Raw genomic sequence first — 13,320 nt, 5'->3', positions numbered from 1 at the left:
ATGTAGAGTGAACGTTACCCTCCCTGCTTGGCTTGCACATCCTGACACTTCCGAGTGGTTGTGACAGCCCTGGAAGAGACCCTGGGCTTGGGCAGAGGGCTTATCGTACTCACTGCTTCACTGACCCTACCCCTAGGTTTCTGAACTGCTCAGGAAGCCAGGAAGTCGAGGCAAAGGCTTGGAGGGGATGAGAAACTGTTAGATGAGAATTTAACACTCACCTTAAGCCTCCCCCACCATCTTCCCATGCTGGGAAGTGTCAAGGGAACTGAAATTGGGGGACATTTGCACCCACTTACTTGTGGCCCTGGGCAGATCACTCCCCTCTCTGGACCTTATTTCCTCATTTGTAAAATGTTCAGAGGTTGGCTGTCATGACCACTAGGGACTCTTTCCACTCGAACATGCCTGGAGTTTCTAATGGATAGGAAAAGAATTGGAACCCCAGTCTTCCACTCTACCACCAAAACCATGTGAACAACCCCAGCCAGTCAAGATCCCCAGGAGAGGGCTCTACCCCTTCCAAGGCGCCTCCAGGCTGAGAGAGGGTATTGGATGAGGTGGTCCATGAGACTGGGCCCCGCATGGGTACAGCTGGGTAGAGCACCCAGATCTGACAGTCAGACCTTGACCCCTGGCACCAGCAAATTCAAGAATGGCCCTATGAGGGAGGTGACCTGCACAGGGGACTGGGAGCTCTGACATGGCCAGATCCAAGGACTCATCAATATGGCATGACTCACAGAGAAGTTTCCATGTCAGGTGAACCCCCTAGAGGATGTGCTGGTCTTATGTTGGGTCTTTGTATGCCCTGTGCCTTCTGAAAGCTGCCTCCCTCCCCTGACCCAGGATCTACAGCCCGAGGGGCTGCCCTGCCCAGCCAGCCTGCAGAGGGCAACTTCTTCCTTGGGGCCTGACTCACCCCAGCAAGAGGATAGCAATCACCTTAAGGTGGCTCCTCAAGACCAGAGTAGCCAGGGCCCAGGCTTACCCCAGCCCAGCCACAAGGGACCAGAGGCCCAGAACAGAATCACGACACTGCCTGAAGGCAATAAAAACCCAAATCCGTGCTTCATCTCAAAAGTCAGTTTTTTATTATTGGGGGCCAGGGCCCATGGAGGGAAGTTGTTTAGCTAAAGCATCATTGCTCTCTTTCCAGGAAATGTTGTGAGCTGCAGTGAAAGCTCGAGATGTTGCATTTTTTTTTCAACTCAAGCATGTGTTTTTCAAAAATATCATCCTTCCCCCCTACCCCACTAATTTTAGAATCAGACCAAAGCCAAGCTACTGTCCTCTGTTTCTGTTGGGAAAATACTATATTTATTCGAGATGCAGAAGTGTGTCTCTGCAAACCTCCGATTGCTTCAGGAAAACAAATCTGCTTTAGACTATACAGAAACCATGATACAAAATTTATTTCATGCTAGAATCGCTTTGCATAACATTGGGCATGCAGTTTTATACTCTGAAGTACTAAATTGCATACAATGCCAGGTTGTGCCTTGGTAAAGGTGGAGGAGAGTGCTCCTCCCATGGTCCTGATCTTTATCCTGGTTTTAAAGTAACATTTGGAAAATCCATACGGTGTTGAGTATCTACTATGAACAATTTGTTATGAAAGTTGGTCACACTGGATCTACACACCGGTAAGATGAGAGAATCAACCTAGACTAGCCGCTGTCAGGGGTCTTGGGGAGACGTCCGCTGGGTCACAAGCATGCCAAACAGAGAGGGAAGAAGGCAGCAGTGCGAGTTTCCACAATTCTATTTGGAGCAAAGTTCCAGTTTTCCGAGTGAGAGATGAGCTATGGAGGTGAGGTCAATATGACCGATGACTGACCGACTGCCCTTTATGGAACCTTTTCTCTCGATCTTGTGTACAAAAAGGGAAGCAATCCGTTCCCCATCCCCACCCCTCCTCCCCCACCCCCCGCCCCCAGAAATGCACAGGTTGCTACCGAGCGCCATTACAGTTTGGCTCCAACGACGTGTGTAAAATTAAAGAGCTTTGAAAGAAAATAGAGAACTTTCGCTTTTTCTTTCTGTTATTGTTGTTTAGGGTAATCATACAGTTGCAGGGGGGTGGTGGGTTTGGTTTGCTGGGTTTTCTGTTTAACTTCATGCAAGTCATGCTAAGGAGCCCCTCCACCTCCCCCTCAAAATAAAATAAAATTTTAAAAAATGAAAAGAAGGAAAAGAAATCCTCTACGGTCAGTTACCATTTGGCCGTAGAAAAAGCTACGTCCGTCCTAGTACAATGCCTGGGCCACTCGGACTCGTCCGGCAAACCTGCATGGCGTGAATTTACTCTGTCCGAGGGTGAGGAGGGGCTGCAGGTCCACCCAGATGCTTAATAGCCACCAGTGTCCTCGGCCAAGCCGCCTGGTCAAGTCACTCTCACAGCCTCTGTCGGCATATACTTAGCAATGACAGGGCTTTCTTTGCAAAGATCTGTATGTAAAGAATACAATTAACACTTGAGCTTCTCTTCTTGGCTTTCCCATCCCGCTTGGTACTTAGTTTTTAAGGAAGGAGGAGGAAAGACAGAACAGCCGCATGCAGAGGCAGGCAGATTCTTCTCCAGCTGGCTTGCTTTTCCCATGCAGTGAGCCAGCCTAGCACGCCTCTTTCTCTCCCTCCTGGGGAACGGGCCGAGCCCCTACTTCTCCTCCTGCTCTGCACATCAACTCAACACCTGCATGGCTTTTGGCTCGGAATTAGTCTGAGAAAAGCAAGTCCTCGGCGGCTGTCAGGGCTCCATGAGAGCGGGGACCGGTGGATGTGAGGGGGCGCTTCACCCTCGGCACCTCCCAAAGCCTCTGGCACCTAAACCTCTGCAGGACTGGAGAATGGCTGTCACCTGTGGACAGTGGTTGCCGTGGGCTCCCTGTCCCCTGCAGGGAGCTGGGGCTTCTCCTGTCCCACACGCCCGGGGCTTCTGGCAACACAGTAAAGAGACTCTCCTCTCTGCTCTTTTGGGCCACAAAGACCGATCCAACATTCAAGATGAAGGAGCCAGGCAGCCCATGACACCTTACTGGGCGGGGCATAGCCACCTGCTTTCTCCCTACTCCTCGGGGCTGCCCCTGCTCTGGGGCATGCTAGCACCTCCACCTGGGACAAAGCCAGCTGCAACGGGGAGCATCAGGCCCTCCTCGAGGCTGGCAGCCATCCGCCATGCAGCACCATGCGGGAGTGGCACGCTGCACCGGGGTCCAAGGGACCTCTGGGCAGGGCAAAGAAGCAGGGACCAGCCTAGATCACGTGGACACAACTAAGCACTAGGGACTAGAAGGACTGTCCCTTGTCTCAGTTGTAGGCTGCCTCTCTTCTGGGTTTGCCTTTGATTTCGAATTCTGTGTTTTCTCCTGTGTATGGTTTAACCCCTTCAAATACTGGAGCAGTTGCAAATGGCCACAGGCTACAACAACTGTTGCTTCCAAAACCCAACTCCTTGTTGGACCCAGCCTGCTCACCCCGCTCGGCATGCATCTGCGTGAGCGTGTGAGGTGCTCCAAGACATGCACGAGCCGCCCAGCCAGTCCACGGCACCAAGAGAAGCTTCCTCTGCCTTCCAGGCCCAGGCCAGTGCTTGGGGCCTTGAGGTACGGTGCTCTGGGCCCCCACTTCGACCCCTTCCCCAGCCCACGGGGAAACTCTAGTATAGTAGAAGCCTTTCTCTCCAGTGGGGTCAGCCTGAAGTTCTGACTGCAAGGAGACCTTGAGCGGAGGCCACCACTGGCCCCAGCCCTCCCCAACCACAAGGGGGCGCTGACCAGGCCCAGGGCAGCGGCCAGTAGGCACTGGGGATGGAAGGGGCTGCAGAGTCCTGCTTAACCGCCTTCTCTGGGCCGGTTCTCTGTCTGCCGCTAGCACTATTCTGACCGCAAGGACCATGCCTCGGCCCCAAGCCCTGAGACCGCCTCTCTCCTCATGCTTTCCCTCCCACTGGCTTGTGGAGTCGCTTTAAAGGAAGCCTCTTCCAGAACACGGGTCTGGGGTAGCCAAGCCCACAGGGTCCTGGCCCACCCCACTGCGCTCCTCAACCAAGGGAGAGGGGGATCACTCCGCCGCCCGGCCCTGACTGGCCGTGTGCCAGAGCAGCCTGGGGGAGTCGAGGCTCCCCTGCATCCTGGGTGCCGCCCGCCTTGGGGTCCAGACCCACGGTCAGCCAGCCTGTCCCCAGCCCCCTCCCACCCCGGCTCACTACCAACCCCCAGCTGCTGGGGCCTCAGGTGCTGTCTGCCAGGCTGCCATCCCACGGGGGACAGGGACGCAGACCTGGGGGACGCCCTCCAGCCCTGCCCCTCAGCGTGCCCGCCTGCCCCTCGGCGCCCCTCGCCCGCCGCCCTGCCCACCCCTCTGCGGGAGCGCGAGGCGGCCCGGCGATGCGTAGCGCCCCGGCTTCCTCTACATACCCTTTCTCATTCCTCCACCAGGCGGGCACGCGTACTCCCCGGTTGATAAGAGGAAGCAGGGTCCGTATCTCTCGCGGGTGCCCGAGCGCGTAAAGGGCAGGCCCTCATCGGGAGTGAGGGCCTGGTCTATGTGGGGGCAGTCTTCGTTCGCCAGCGCGGCCTTCGCCACCTCCCCATTCAGTTTGGAATCTTCAAACATATAAGCAGAAGCTATTGAGACACTGAAAACTGTTTAGTGGGGGGACAGGCCAGAGGAGGGGCGTTGGCAAAGGGCAGCCCATCCCTGAGGACGGAGAGGTGGGCGGGCCCCGGGGGAGGGCCCGCGGCGGGAGCCTCGGCTCACCCAGGCAGCCTGGGGCTGCCCGCAGTGCTGCGAGGGAGGGACTCCTGGGTTCGCTCAAAGTTTGCAAAAAGATGAGCTGGTGATGGGCCGGCAGGTGCGGTGCTGGGGGCCAGCCCGGGGCCCGGGGTAGGGCCGATGAGACAGGATGGTGTGGATGCGGTCACGGGGAGGGCCAGACACAGAGCTCAGGGGAGGACAGACAGACACGCAGGAACACGCCAGTCCAGAGAGGAGGCCTTTTGGGACCCCTCTGCGGCTGACCAGAGCCCGGCTGCTCCCAGCCCCGCCCAGCCAGACCAGCTCTGCTCCATCCCCATTCAGACCCCATGCTGCCCCCCCCATCTGACCACTCAGCCTCCCCGCCCCAAATGGACCTGCTCTGGTCACTCTGTATGCCTGTCCCCCGTACAGACCAGGCCTGGCCATGCAGCCTACTCTGTCCCCACACAGACCCTCTCTGGTCACTCTGTATGCCCTGTCCCCCGTACAGACCAGGCCTGGCCATGCAGCCTACTCTGTCCCCACACAGACCCTCTCTGGTCACTCTGTATGCCCCGTCCCCCGTACAGACCAGGCCTGGCCACGCAGTCTCCTCTGTGCCCCATGCAGACCTGACCTGACCTCCGTCTGCTCCACCCCCACAGACCCGAGCTGATCTCTCAGCCTACTCTGGTCCCTGTACATGCTGAGCCAGTGTCTTCCACCCTGTGCTGCCCCCAGCAGGCCTGGTCAGCTTGCACGGGCACAGCAGGCATGTATGCATGAGGCTGTGACAGCGAGACATGGATTTGGGAGAGGCTCCCATTCCACTGGCCCCTCCGGTCAGTGTCCCCGGCAAAGCAGAGCAAATGAATGTGTAGAAGACAGCAGCAGCTGATGGACCTGGGTGGGGAAAATTCCAGTCTTGGCCTCTGTGGTAGCCTGAGAAGGAACCTGGGAGGAGGTTTGGGGGCACGTTTGGTGGGGACAGAGTGTGGCCAGGGCCAGTGGAAGCTTCTGGGGCTGGCAGAGGTAGCTCTTACTGGCCTTTGCCCCGGAGACTGAGCCTGCCCCACACTCTCTGCCCTCAGAGCAGAATCTTCCTGGCCGGGGGTGGAGCCAACTCAAACACTTCATCTAGGTGAGAGCCTGGAGCGCAAGCCCTTTTGTGGCCGAAGGAAACCAACATGGGTGTGACCACGTCAGGAGAGGCTCCCTGAAAGATTACAGAGGGGAAAAAAGCTGGAGACAACGTCCACCCGACGTGACACTCTCCCGTGATCCTGTTCACATCATGTAACTACACGCAGAAGTGATCCTTCCCCGCGTGCACACACTCAGCGTGCACGTGGGTGGGATCACCGCCCGTGTACACATCATGTCACTACAAAGAGGCAGTCAGTCAAAAGAGAAATGGACCAATCAGGTTTATTCGTAAAGCAAATGCAAAAAAAATCCCATCATAATTTTGGAACTTAAAAAAAAAGTCTCTTGTACAAGATGGCAAAGCATTTCACGTACAGTGCGTTTCTTGACAAATCCCAGGGGCTTCACTCCCCAATTTACTCTGAACCAGAAAGGCCAGTTACCAAGGTCGCTCTGACACCACGTGTCTGGGGCTGGGGCCTCTCTGGGGTCTGGGGGCTGCCTAGCACGTGGGGGTGTGTCTGCGGGCACACACGTGTGCTCACAGTCGCACCTGCCCTGCCTGCCACTCCGGTTGGCCCCATCTTCCTTCCAAGGGACTCTCTGGGCAGAGGGAGGAGGGTGCTGGGGGCGGGGAGGAAGCTAGTGTGGAGGGGAAGGGGCGAGGATGGGGAAGGGGTGAGGATGCGGAAGGTGGGGCCCACACTACGCTGCATGAATTCTCAAGGGGAGAGTAGGGATCCTCCCAGGCGGCGTCTCCATCTGGAAGGGGGGTGAGGACTGGCTGTTTGTTGGCCATCCTGTCAGCAGAGGCATCCACAGTTTGCAGTTCTCACCCAGGGGATGGGGGAGAGGTGGGTGTCCCCCTCTGCCTCCTGAGACCCTTTCTGAGTGCTGAGCCCCAACCCACAAGTCTCCCATCCCCCTGGGCTCTCAGCTCCCACAACCTTTAAAGGGTCCCAAGTTCGAGCTGGTTTTCCCTACAGGGGTGGGGCAGAAGGAGCAGCCATCAGGAAGCCTGGAGTGATGAGGGCCGGGCACCTTCCCATCCTGGGGGCATCCCCAGGACACCCCTGGGGCCTGCTTCTTTTCTCCAGCCTGACCTTTGAGGAGGGGACTCTGAGTGTGGGGGGTGTTTAAGTCTCGCTCTGTGAATGAGCCTGGCCTCCCTGGGCTGTTGGTCTATCTGCAGTGTGGGGTGCTCTCAGAAACGGGGGGCATTCTCCTCCCCAGCTCCAGAAGGGTGGCCAGAAGAGAGAGAAACCAAGGAGGGTCCAACCGTCTAAATCTGGGGAACCCGTGAAAACAGCCAATGATGTGAGGCCCTCAAGTCTCCCCCGGCTCCTGCCCCCGCCCTGTCCTGCAGCCTGCCTCCCCCGGCCCAGGGCCCCCAGCCCCCACTAGCCCCACAGGCCTGTGATGATGAAATGGCAGCATGGGCAGCGTCTCAGAGATGGTTTCCAGGCTTGAAATGGGCTGAGATGAACGTCCAAGAGAGGGTCATTTTTTTTTAAACTTTGGAGCAAGGAGAACCCGAGGCCGGCCCTCAGCCCACAGGGCTGGCTTTTCTGCCCTGGTCTCCAGGCACCGCCCAAGTACTTACTGTTCACACCAGCAGCGGGCACAGGGGAGGGGGGTGCACGCGGGTAGGGTAAGGGGGGGTCGCTGGGCATTTCCTTGGGTTTAGCCCCGAGGGATGTGCCCAGCTGGGGTCTCAGAGAAAACGTCCCAGGCTAAATGGGGACAGTCTGTGAGAGACACGAGCAGAGTACAGTCACGAGAACCGGCACAAGTTCATGCAACAAAACGAGGAGAGAGAGAGAGAGAGAAACATGATTAGTGGAGAGAGAGAGAAAGAGAGAGAATGTGAACAACACGGAAAAGAACACCCATGCCTGGCCCTCGGGGTCAGCTCATTTCTCCACTGCTTTCCCCGTATTCTGCCAGTGCCAACCCTGCAGCTGGATTCGTGCAGAAACTCGGCCCCACACCCGGCCCGGTCGGCTCTGCCCCCAGCCCGGCACCGACCCTGCCCCACGGACTAGCACCACTCACTGGGCAGCTGCCGCAGCCCAGCAGGGGAAGGTGGAAGGGCCGTGGACAGGGGACTCAGGACCCCGCTGCTCGGGGGAGAACCCCCTCCCTAAAGATGGCCCAGAGGCTGCCTTGGTAGCTCCCGGGGGCCCAGGCAGGGGCTTCTCTGGAACCTCACTGCTGCTCTACGTGCCCTGGGCAGGAAGGGAGCCTGGCCACCACCCCTCCCCCCTTCCCACCCCCTGCTCACCTACGGTGGGACCCTGCAGCCCTGGACACGGCACCACAAAGGACCGACCCACATCACAGGCGCAGAGATGGACAAGACACACGTGAATGGACGTGGCAGGACAGAGGAAGCATCTGGGCTGTCCGGAGCAGGTGGTCTGGATGTCTGACTGCAGAGGGGGAGGGAGCCCCTTTCGGGAAGAAGTGCAGCTTCCCCTGGGCCCTCAGCCCCAGGCACCACCAGGTGCCCTCCTGTCACCACCTGTGAGGTCTCACAACCAGGTGAGCGCTGGACCCTTGACAACCCTCCCAGAACAAGACCCCCAAACACTGAGGCCATGCCAGCCACACACAGAGGAGACCGGATCATCCCTGTGACAGACACACAGACTGAGCCTTCAGGAGAGACCACAGCACGGCGGAGAGGGGCAGGTGCTGCTAGCACACCGGGGGCCAGCCTGGGGGTGCCTCGGAGCCCAGCATGCCGCACTGGGCCCCGACCCAGTTTGAAAAGTGGAATTGGAGAACCCCGGGTTTTGGCAAGGCTGCTTGACTGCCCTTGGGGATGGCATGAGGCTGGAGAGGTCCTGGGGGGCTGCATCTCACCTCCCATAATTCCTGGAGAGTCCCCACATTTGCTCTCCTTGCCTGTGGCCTCCCCTCCTCTCAGACTCACCCCAACTCCTGCACATGTCGGAGCACAGCTGCAAGCAGAAAAGGCAAATGGGAAGGACTCAGGGACACAGAGGTGGGAAGGATGTCCCTAAGGACCATGCACCTCGGGGTGGGACCTAGTCTGGGTCTCACACACCAGCTTGTGGAGAGAGCAGTGTTCTGGTGAGGGATGGGGCTGAGAGCGGGTCGAGGAACTGAGGGGTCCTGGGCTGGACATCAGGGCAGCACCGATGCCACCAGGGGAAGTGAGTGCCTGGGAAGGGGGTGGGGAGGGAGTGTGGTGGGGGGTTGTGGGGGGAGAAGGCAGGAGGATCTGGGCATCCAGGCTCCAGAGGGCAAGCTTGGGAGGGCCTCAAATGCCTCATCAGCCACAGAGTGTTCAAGCCAGGGTTGTCTGGGTCTGAAACCTGGGGCCAGGGCAAGGTGGCTCCCAGGAGCAGGGCTGCCTGGGCTGGGGCGGGGCTGTGGAGCTCAGGGACTCCCCCAGGCATGCGTGGGTTCCAGGTCTGCTGCAGCATGGGAAGAGGGCTGCGTCCTTGGGAGTAGCTGGTGTGCGTGCCCGAACACACACGTCTGCACTCCTGTGTGTGTGCGCGCGCGTGTGTATCCTTGGCATATGGATAATACTGTCATTGTCTAGGAGTACAGAGGAATCTGTGCTTGCCTGGAGCGCACTGGGGATCCTTCACAGGCTGGCCTGGGGGACCCATGCTTGGGGCACCAATCCTGAGAGATCCAGTGTTGGAAAGGACACAATGCAAGGGCCAGGCAGTGCCATGGTGATGCTGCTCAGGTGATGCCACTCTTCCTGTTGGGCCCACAGTGAAGCTGGGGGCTAGGCCTGCCCAGACCCTCCCCCAGAGCCCCAGGAACTTCCCTTGCCCTGACGGTGGCTCCTGAGGTCGAATGGCTAGCTAATTAATCCAAAGCAGAGAGGCAGGGACCCCTGTTTTAGCCTCTGACACCCCTGCCCACCCCCTGGCCCAGCCCAGGACACTAGCCATGTTCTTGTCAGGTGCCTACAGGAATATCAGGAAGGGGAGGGTGTGGGGCAGGGCTAAGGGGCTGGAAAGCCACCACGGCCAGAGGAGTCAGTCTTGGGGGCACTGCTGTGGCCGGCATAACTATGGGATGAAGCCAGACGGGATCAGGAGAGAGTGGTGGGTCAGAGAGTGTGTCAGCAGGGACAAAAACCAATCATCTGCTGGGGGAGGCCACCCAGACCCGGGGAAACTTCCTCACCAAGGGCTGAGCTCACCTGCAGGCCCCTGCCAGACCTGGGCACGGGGATGTCCTTTGTAGACTAAATGCTACCTAAGCTCTCATACCAACCTCTCGCTCACCCGGGTACTCTTCCTTACTCAGTGTTGTCACTCTTCTCTGGGTCATCTGTTCCTTTGAAATCCCTGTGTCCACAGAATAAGTCGATGGTATTCCATGGGTAGAGGTAGACTATGGGCTTTTATATCTTCGGACCAGAGCCCCATGATCAACTTTATGTGCTATGTGCAGGTTCTCATAAAACTGAGATAGTCCCATAACGAACCACTAGCCATGGAATATTAGAATATATCCCACGGTGACTAGTATTGTTTCATGGCCCCCCTCCCCCCTCCCCGACCCCAGTGAATTCACGGGAAAGTGGTTGTACACTGGCTGGGATGTCTGTATTGCTGCTGCAGTCCCTACCGCCGGAAATGGGGAGAACCCTCGGTGGGAGGCTGTTGCTGGTCTGTAGCGCTTTCATCTAAGCTGCCCAGGGTGGTGGCCCCCTCTAGTCCTTTGCTCACCAGCCACTTCCATCAGAAGGTCACCGGAAACTCCCACTCGACCATCAACCCAAACAGACAACGTGAAAGCTAGAGTCACTCCAACAGGTTCCTAAAGATAAACGCTAAACTCTAGAGTGGTGGTAGAAGATGAGTTGGTTCTGCATGCTGCGGGGTAAGTAAGCTTGTCACGGAGGGCTACAGGCGTCTCCAAGGGAGGGTCTGGAGCTAGGCAGCCGGAATCAGAGCAGGAATTCTACTCGGCTATGGAGACAGGCTCTGTTGGGGGCGAGAATCCTTGCTCCTGCCTTTGCAAGGGACCCTCCTGCCCAGATCCTATGCACCGTTTCTGCCGTCCTCACAGCCCCAGGGGAGCGGTGGGAAGGACCAAATCGAAAGTTGTCTGGCATTTCCGATCACACCCGCCCCCGCCCTGCCCCAGCACTGGGTCAGAAGCCTGAGTCAGGGACTCACGCTCGACTCCTGCCCACCTGGGCAGCAGCCCCCCGGGCTCCTGCTAAGATAGTCCTCAGCACCCTCGCGGCCACGCCGGCTCTTCAGAACATCACGAGACCAGCCGCGTCAACCTCGTTCCCCAGGGCCACAGTGAGGTTCCTCTAGCAGGCTCTTGCCTTCTGAATTTAGCTGCCCAGCCTCTCCCTGGGCCCCCAGGCTCCACGCCTCGAGACTGAGCGCGGGGTCCCGGGTCGCCCACGGAACTAAGGAAGCAGTCTGACTGGATCTGGAATCATCGCTACAGGGAGAGGAGGTGAAAGGTCAGATCGACATGCCTCTAAGAGGTTTCCTACCTGCTCTGTTAATTTCTAAAATTTCTTCCTGGGCCAGCGGACATGTGTCACTCTGAGTACTGTGGTGCGGAGAGTTTACGACAGATTTACAATAATTGGGAGATCCCAGCTGCGGTGGCCGCGGAATATGCTTCTTTTTTTTCTTTGGTAGTTTCTGCTTAGCCATGGCTAGGGAGTAGTACATCCCGAAATTGTTCACGATGACGGGCACAGGCATGGCGATGGTGAGCACGCCGGCCAGCGCGCACAGCGCCCCCACCAGCATGCCGGACCACGTCTGCGGGTACATGTCTCCGTAGCCCAGCGTCGTCATGGTGACCACAGCCCACCAGAAGCCGATGGGGATATTCTTAAAGTGCGTGTGCTCACTGGCGCTGGGGTCATTGGGCTGTGCCCCTATCCTCTCGGCATAGTAGATCATGGTGGCAAAGATGAGCACGCCCAGGGCCAGGAAGATGATGAGGAGCAGGAACTCGTTGGTGCTGGCGCGCAGCGTGTGGCCCAGGACCCGCAGGCCCACGAAGTGGCGGGTCAGCTTGAAGATGCGCAGGATGCGCACGAAGCGGACGACGCGCAGGAAGCCCAGCACGTCCTTGGCCGCCTTGGAGGACAGGCCGCTCAGGCCCACCTCCAGGTAGAAGGGCAGGATGGCCACAAAGTCAATGATGTTGAGCGAGTTCTTGATGAACTCCACCTTGTTGGGGCAGAAGACGACGCGCATGAGGAACTCGAAGGTGAACCAGACCACGCAGACGCCCTCGATGTAGGTGAGGAAGGCCTCCGTCTCCGCTTCCCTGTAGTAGCGCACCTGCGTGCCATTGCGGACGTTCTCGATCTCCGTCTTGTTCACGATGGGGTTGAAGCGCTCGTGCGTCTCCAGGCAGAAGGTGGTGATGGAGACCAGGATAAAGAAGAGGGAAGCAAAGGCCACATACTGTGGGGAGAAAGACATGGTGTCAGGGGGGAGGCCCGCCCAGCGTGGGGAAGCCTAGGGCGCCGTGTCCAGGCAGGGGGCCAGGCCAGGGAGGACGCCTGCGCAAGCCCCCTGCGGCAAGACCCAAGCTGCCGTCCCACATTTCCCTCCGCAGGGCGCGAGGGATGTGTGCTGCTGCCAGGCCTGGCCCTGGAACCCCACTACTCACTCTTCCATGCTCTCTTTCTCCCGCCCAGTGCCAGCCAAACTCAGAAGCCCTGGGGCCAGCAGGGTCACTGGAGGGAAGGAGCCCGGGTCCCTGAAAAGAAGGCCATCCACTAAGTACCCTCATCCAACTGTGACCCGAGTGGGAAATAAGCTTCCATTGTGTTAAGCCACTGCGATGTGGAGGTGATTCGTTAAAGCGTTTAGCTACCTTGACTAATAAAGGTGACCCAGCTTGCTGCCGCTGAAATTTGCAAAGAAATGAGAGGGTGCAGCTAGAGTGGCATCAAGTCCCTCAAAGGCCAGACCTCCCACCTTTCCTTCTTCCTATTCTAGTCTACTTGCCACCATTTCCATGGGTCTGTACCTCACTCAAGGTCTCGTTCAGGTTCTGTCCTACCTAGAACTGCAGAAGATGCACATCTGCCCCAGGGCCTTAGGTGACTTTTTTTTTTTTACCCCTCCCTCTATCTTTCTAGAACTCGCACCACCAACTTCATGGTGAGTTCCTCATCCTCGGAGGTATTGAGATAGAAGCTAAAATGATCATTTGTCAGAGCTGCTGTTTAAGGGTTCGGGCATCAGGAGGGGTCTCCAAAGGTGCTATAAGCCTTGGGGTCTGCTTCTCCCTGGCAGTTTGCCAGCCCAGGGCAGGGGTATGAGGGGGAGGGAGGAGGAAGCTGCTGGGGGCTGGGGCTTTCCCAAATTGGGCAAAAAGAAAATGGCCAGGATAGCCCAGCCTATCTAGAACCACCTGCTCTGGCCCTGGGCCCTCTGGAGA

General features: G+C 58.0%; 1 protein-coding gene across 1 annotated transcript in view; it reads right to left on the bottom strand.

The window, feature by feature from the left end:
- Positions 1-1,071: 1,071 nt before the first annotated feature.
- Positions 1,072-13,320, bottom strand: part of KCNC1 (potassium voltage-gated channel subfamily C member 1) — a 46,139-nt gene continuing 33,890 nt past the window's right edge. The window contains exons 2-4 of the mRNA XM_045557626.1: positions 11,402-12,335; positions 4,419-4,607; positions 1,072-2,451 (exon numbers count right to left, since the gene is read on the bottom strand). Of these exons, the coding sequence (XP_045413582.1) occupies positions 2,387-2,451; positions 4,419-4,607; positions 11,402-12,335 (1,188 nt within the window). The 3' untranslated portion in view covers positions 1,072-2,386. The remainder of the gene's footprint in view (positions 2,452-4,418; positions 4,608-11,401; positions 12,336-13,320) is intronic.

The sequence above is a fragment of the Lemur catta genome, chromosome 7 (assembly GCF_020740605.2).
Source record: "Lemur catta isolate mLemCat1 chromosome 7, mLemCat1.pri, whole genome shotgun sequence".
In the NCBI taxonomy this organism is placed as follows: Eukaryota; Metazoa; Chordata; class Mammalia; order Primates; family Lemuridae; genus Lemur; species Lemur catta.
The sequence above is the reverse complement of the archived record's forward strand: the minus strand, read 5'-3'. Positions and strand labels throughout refer to the sequence as shown.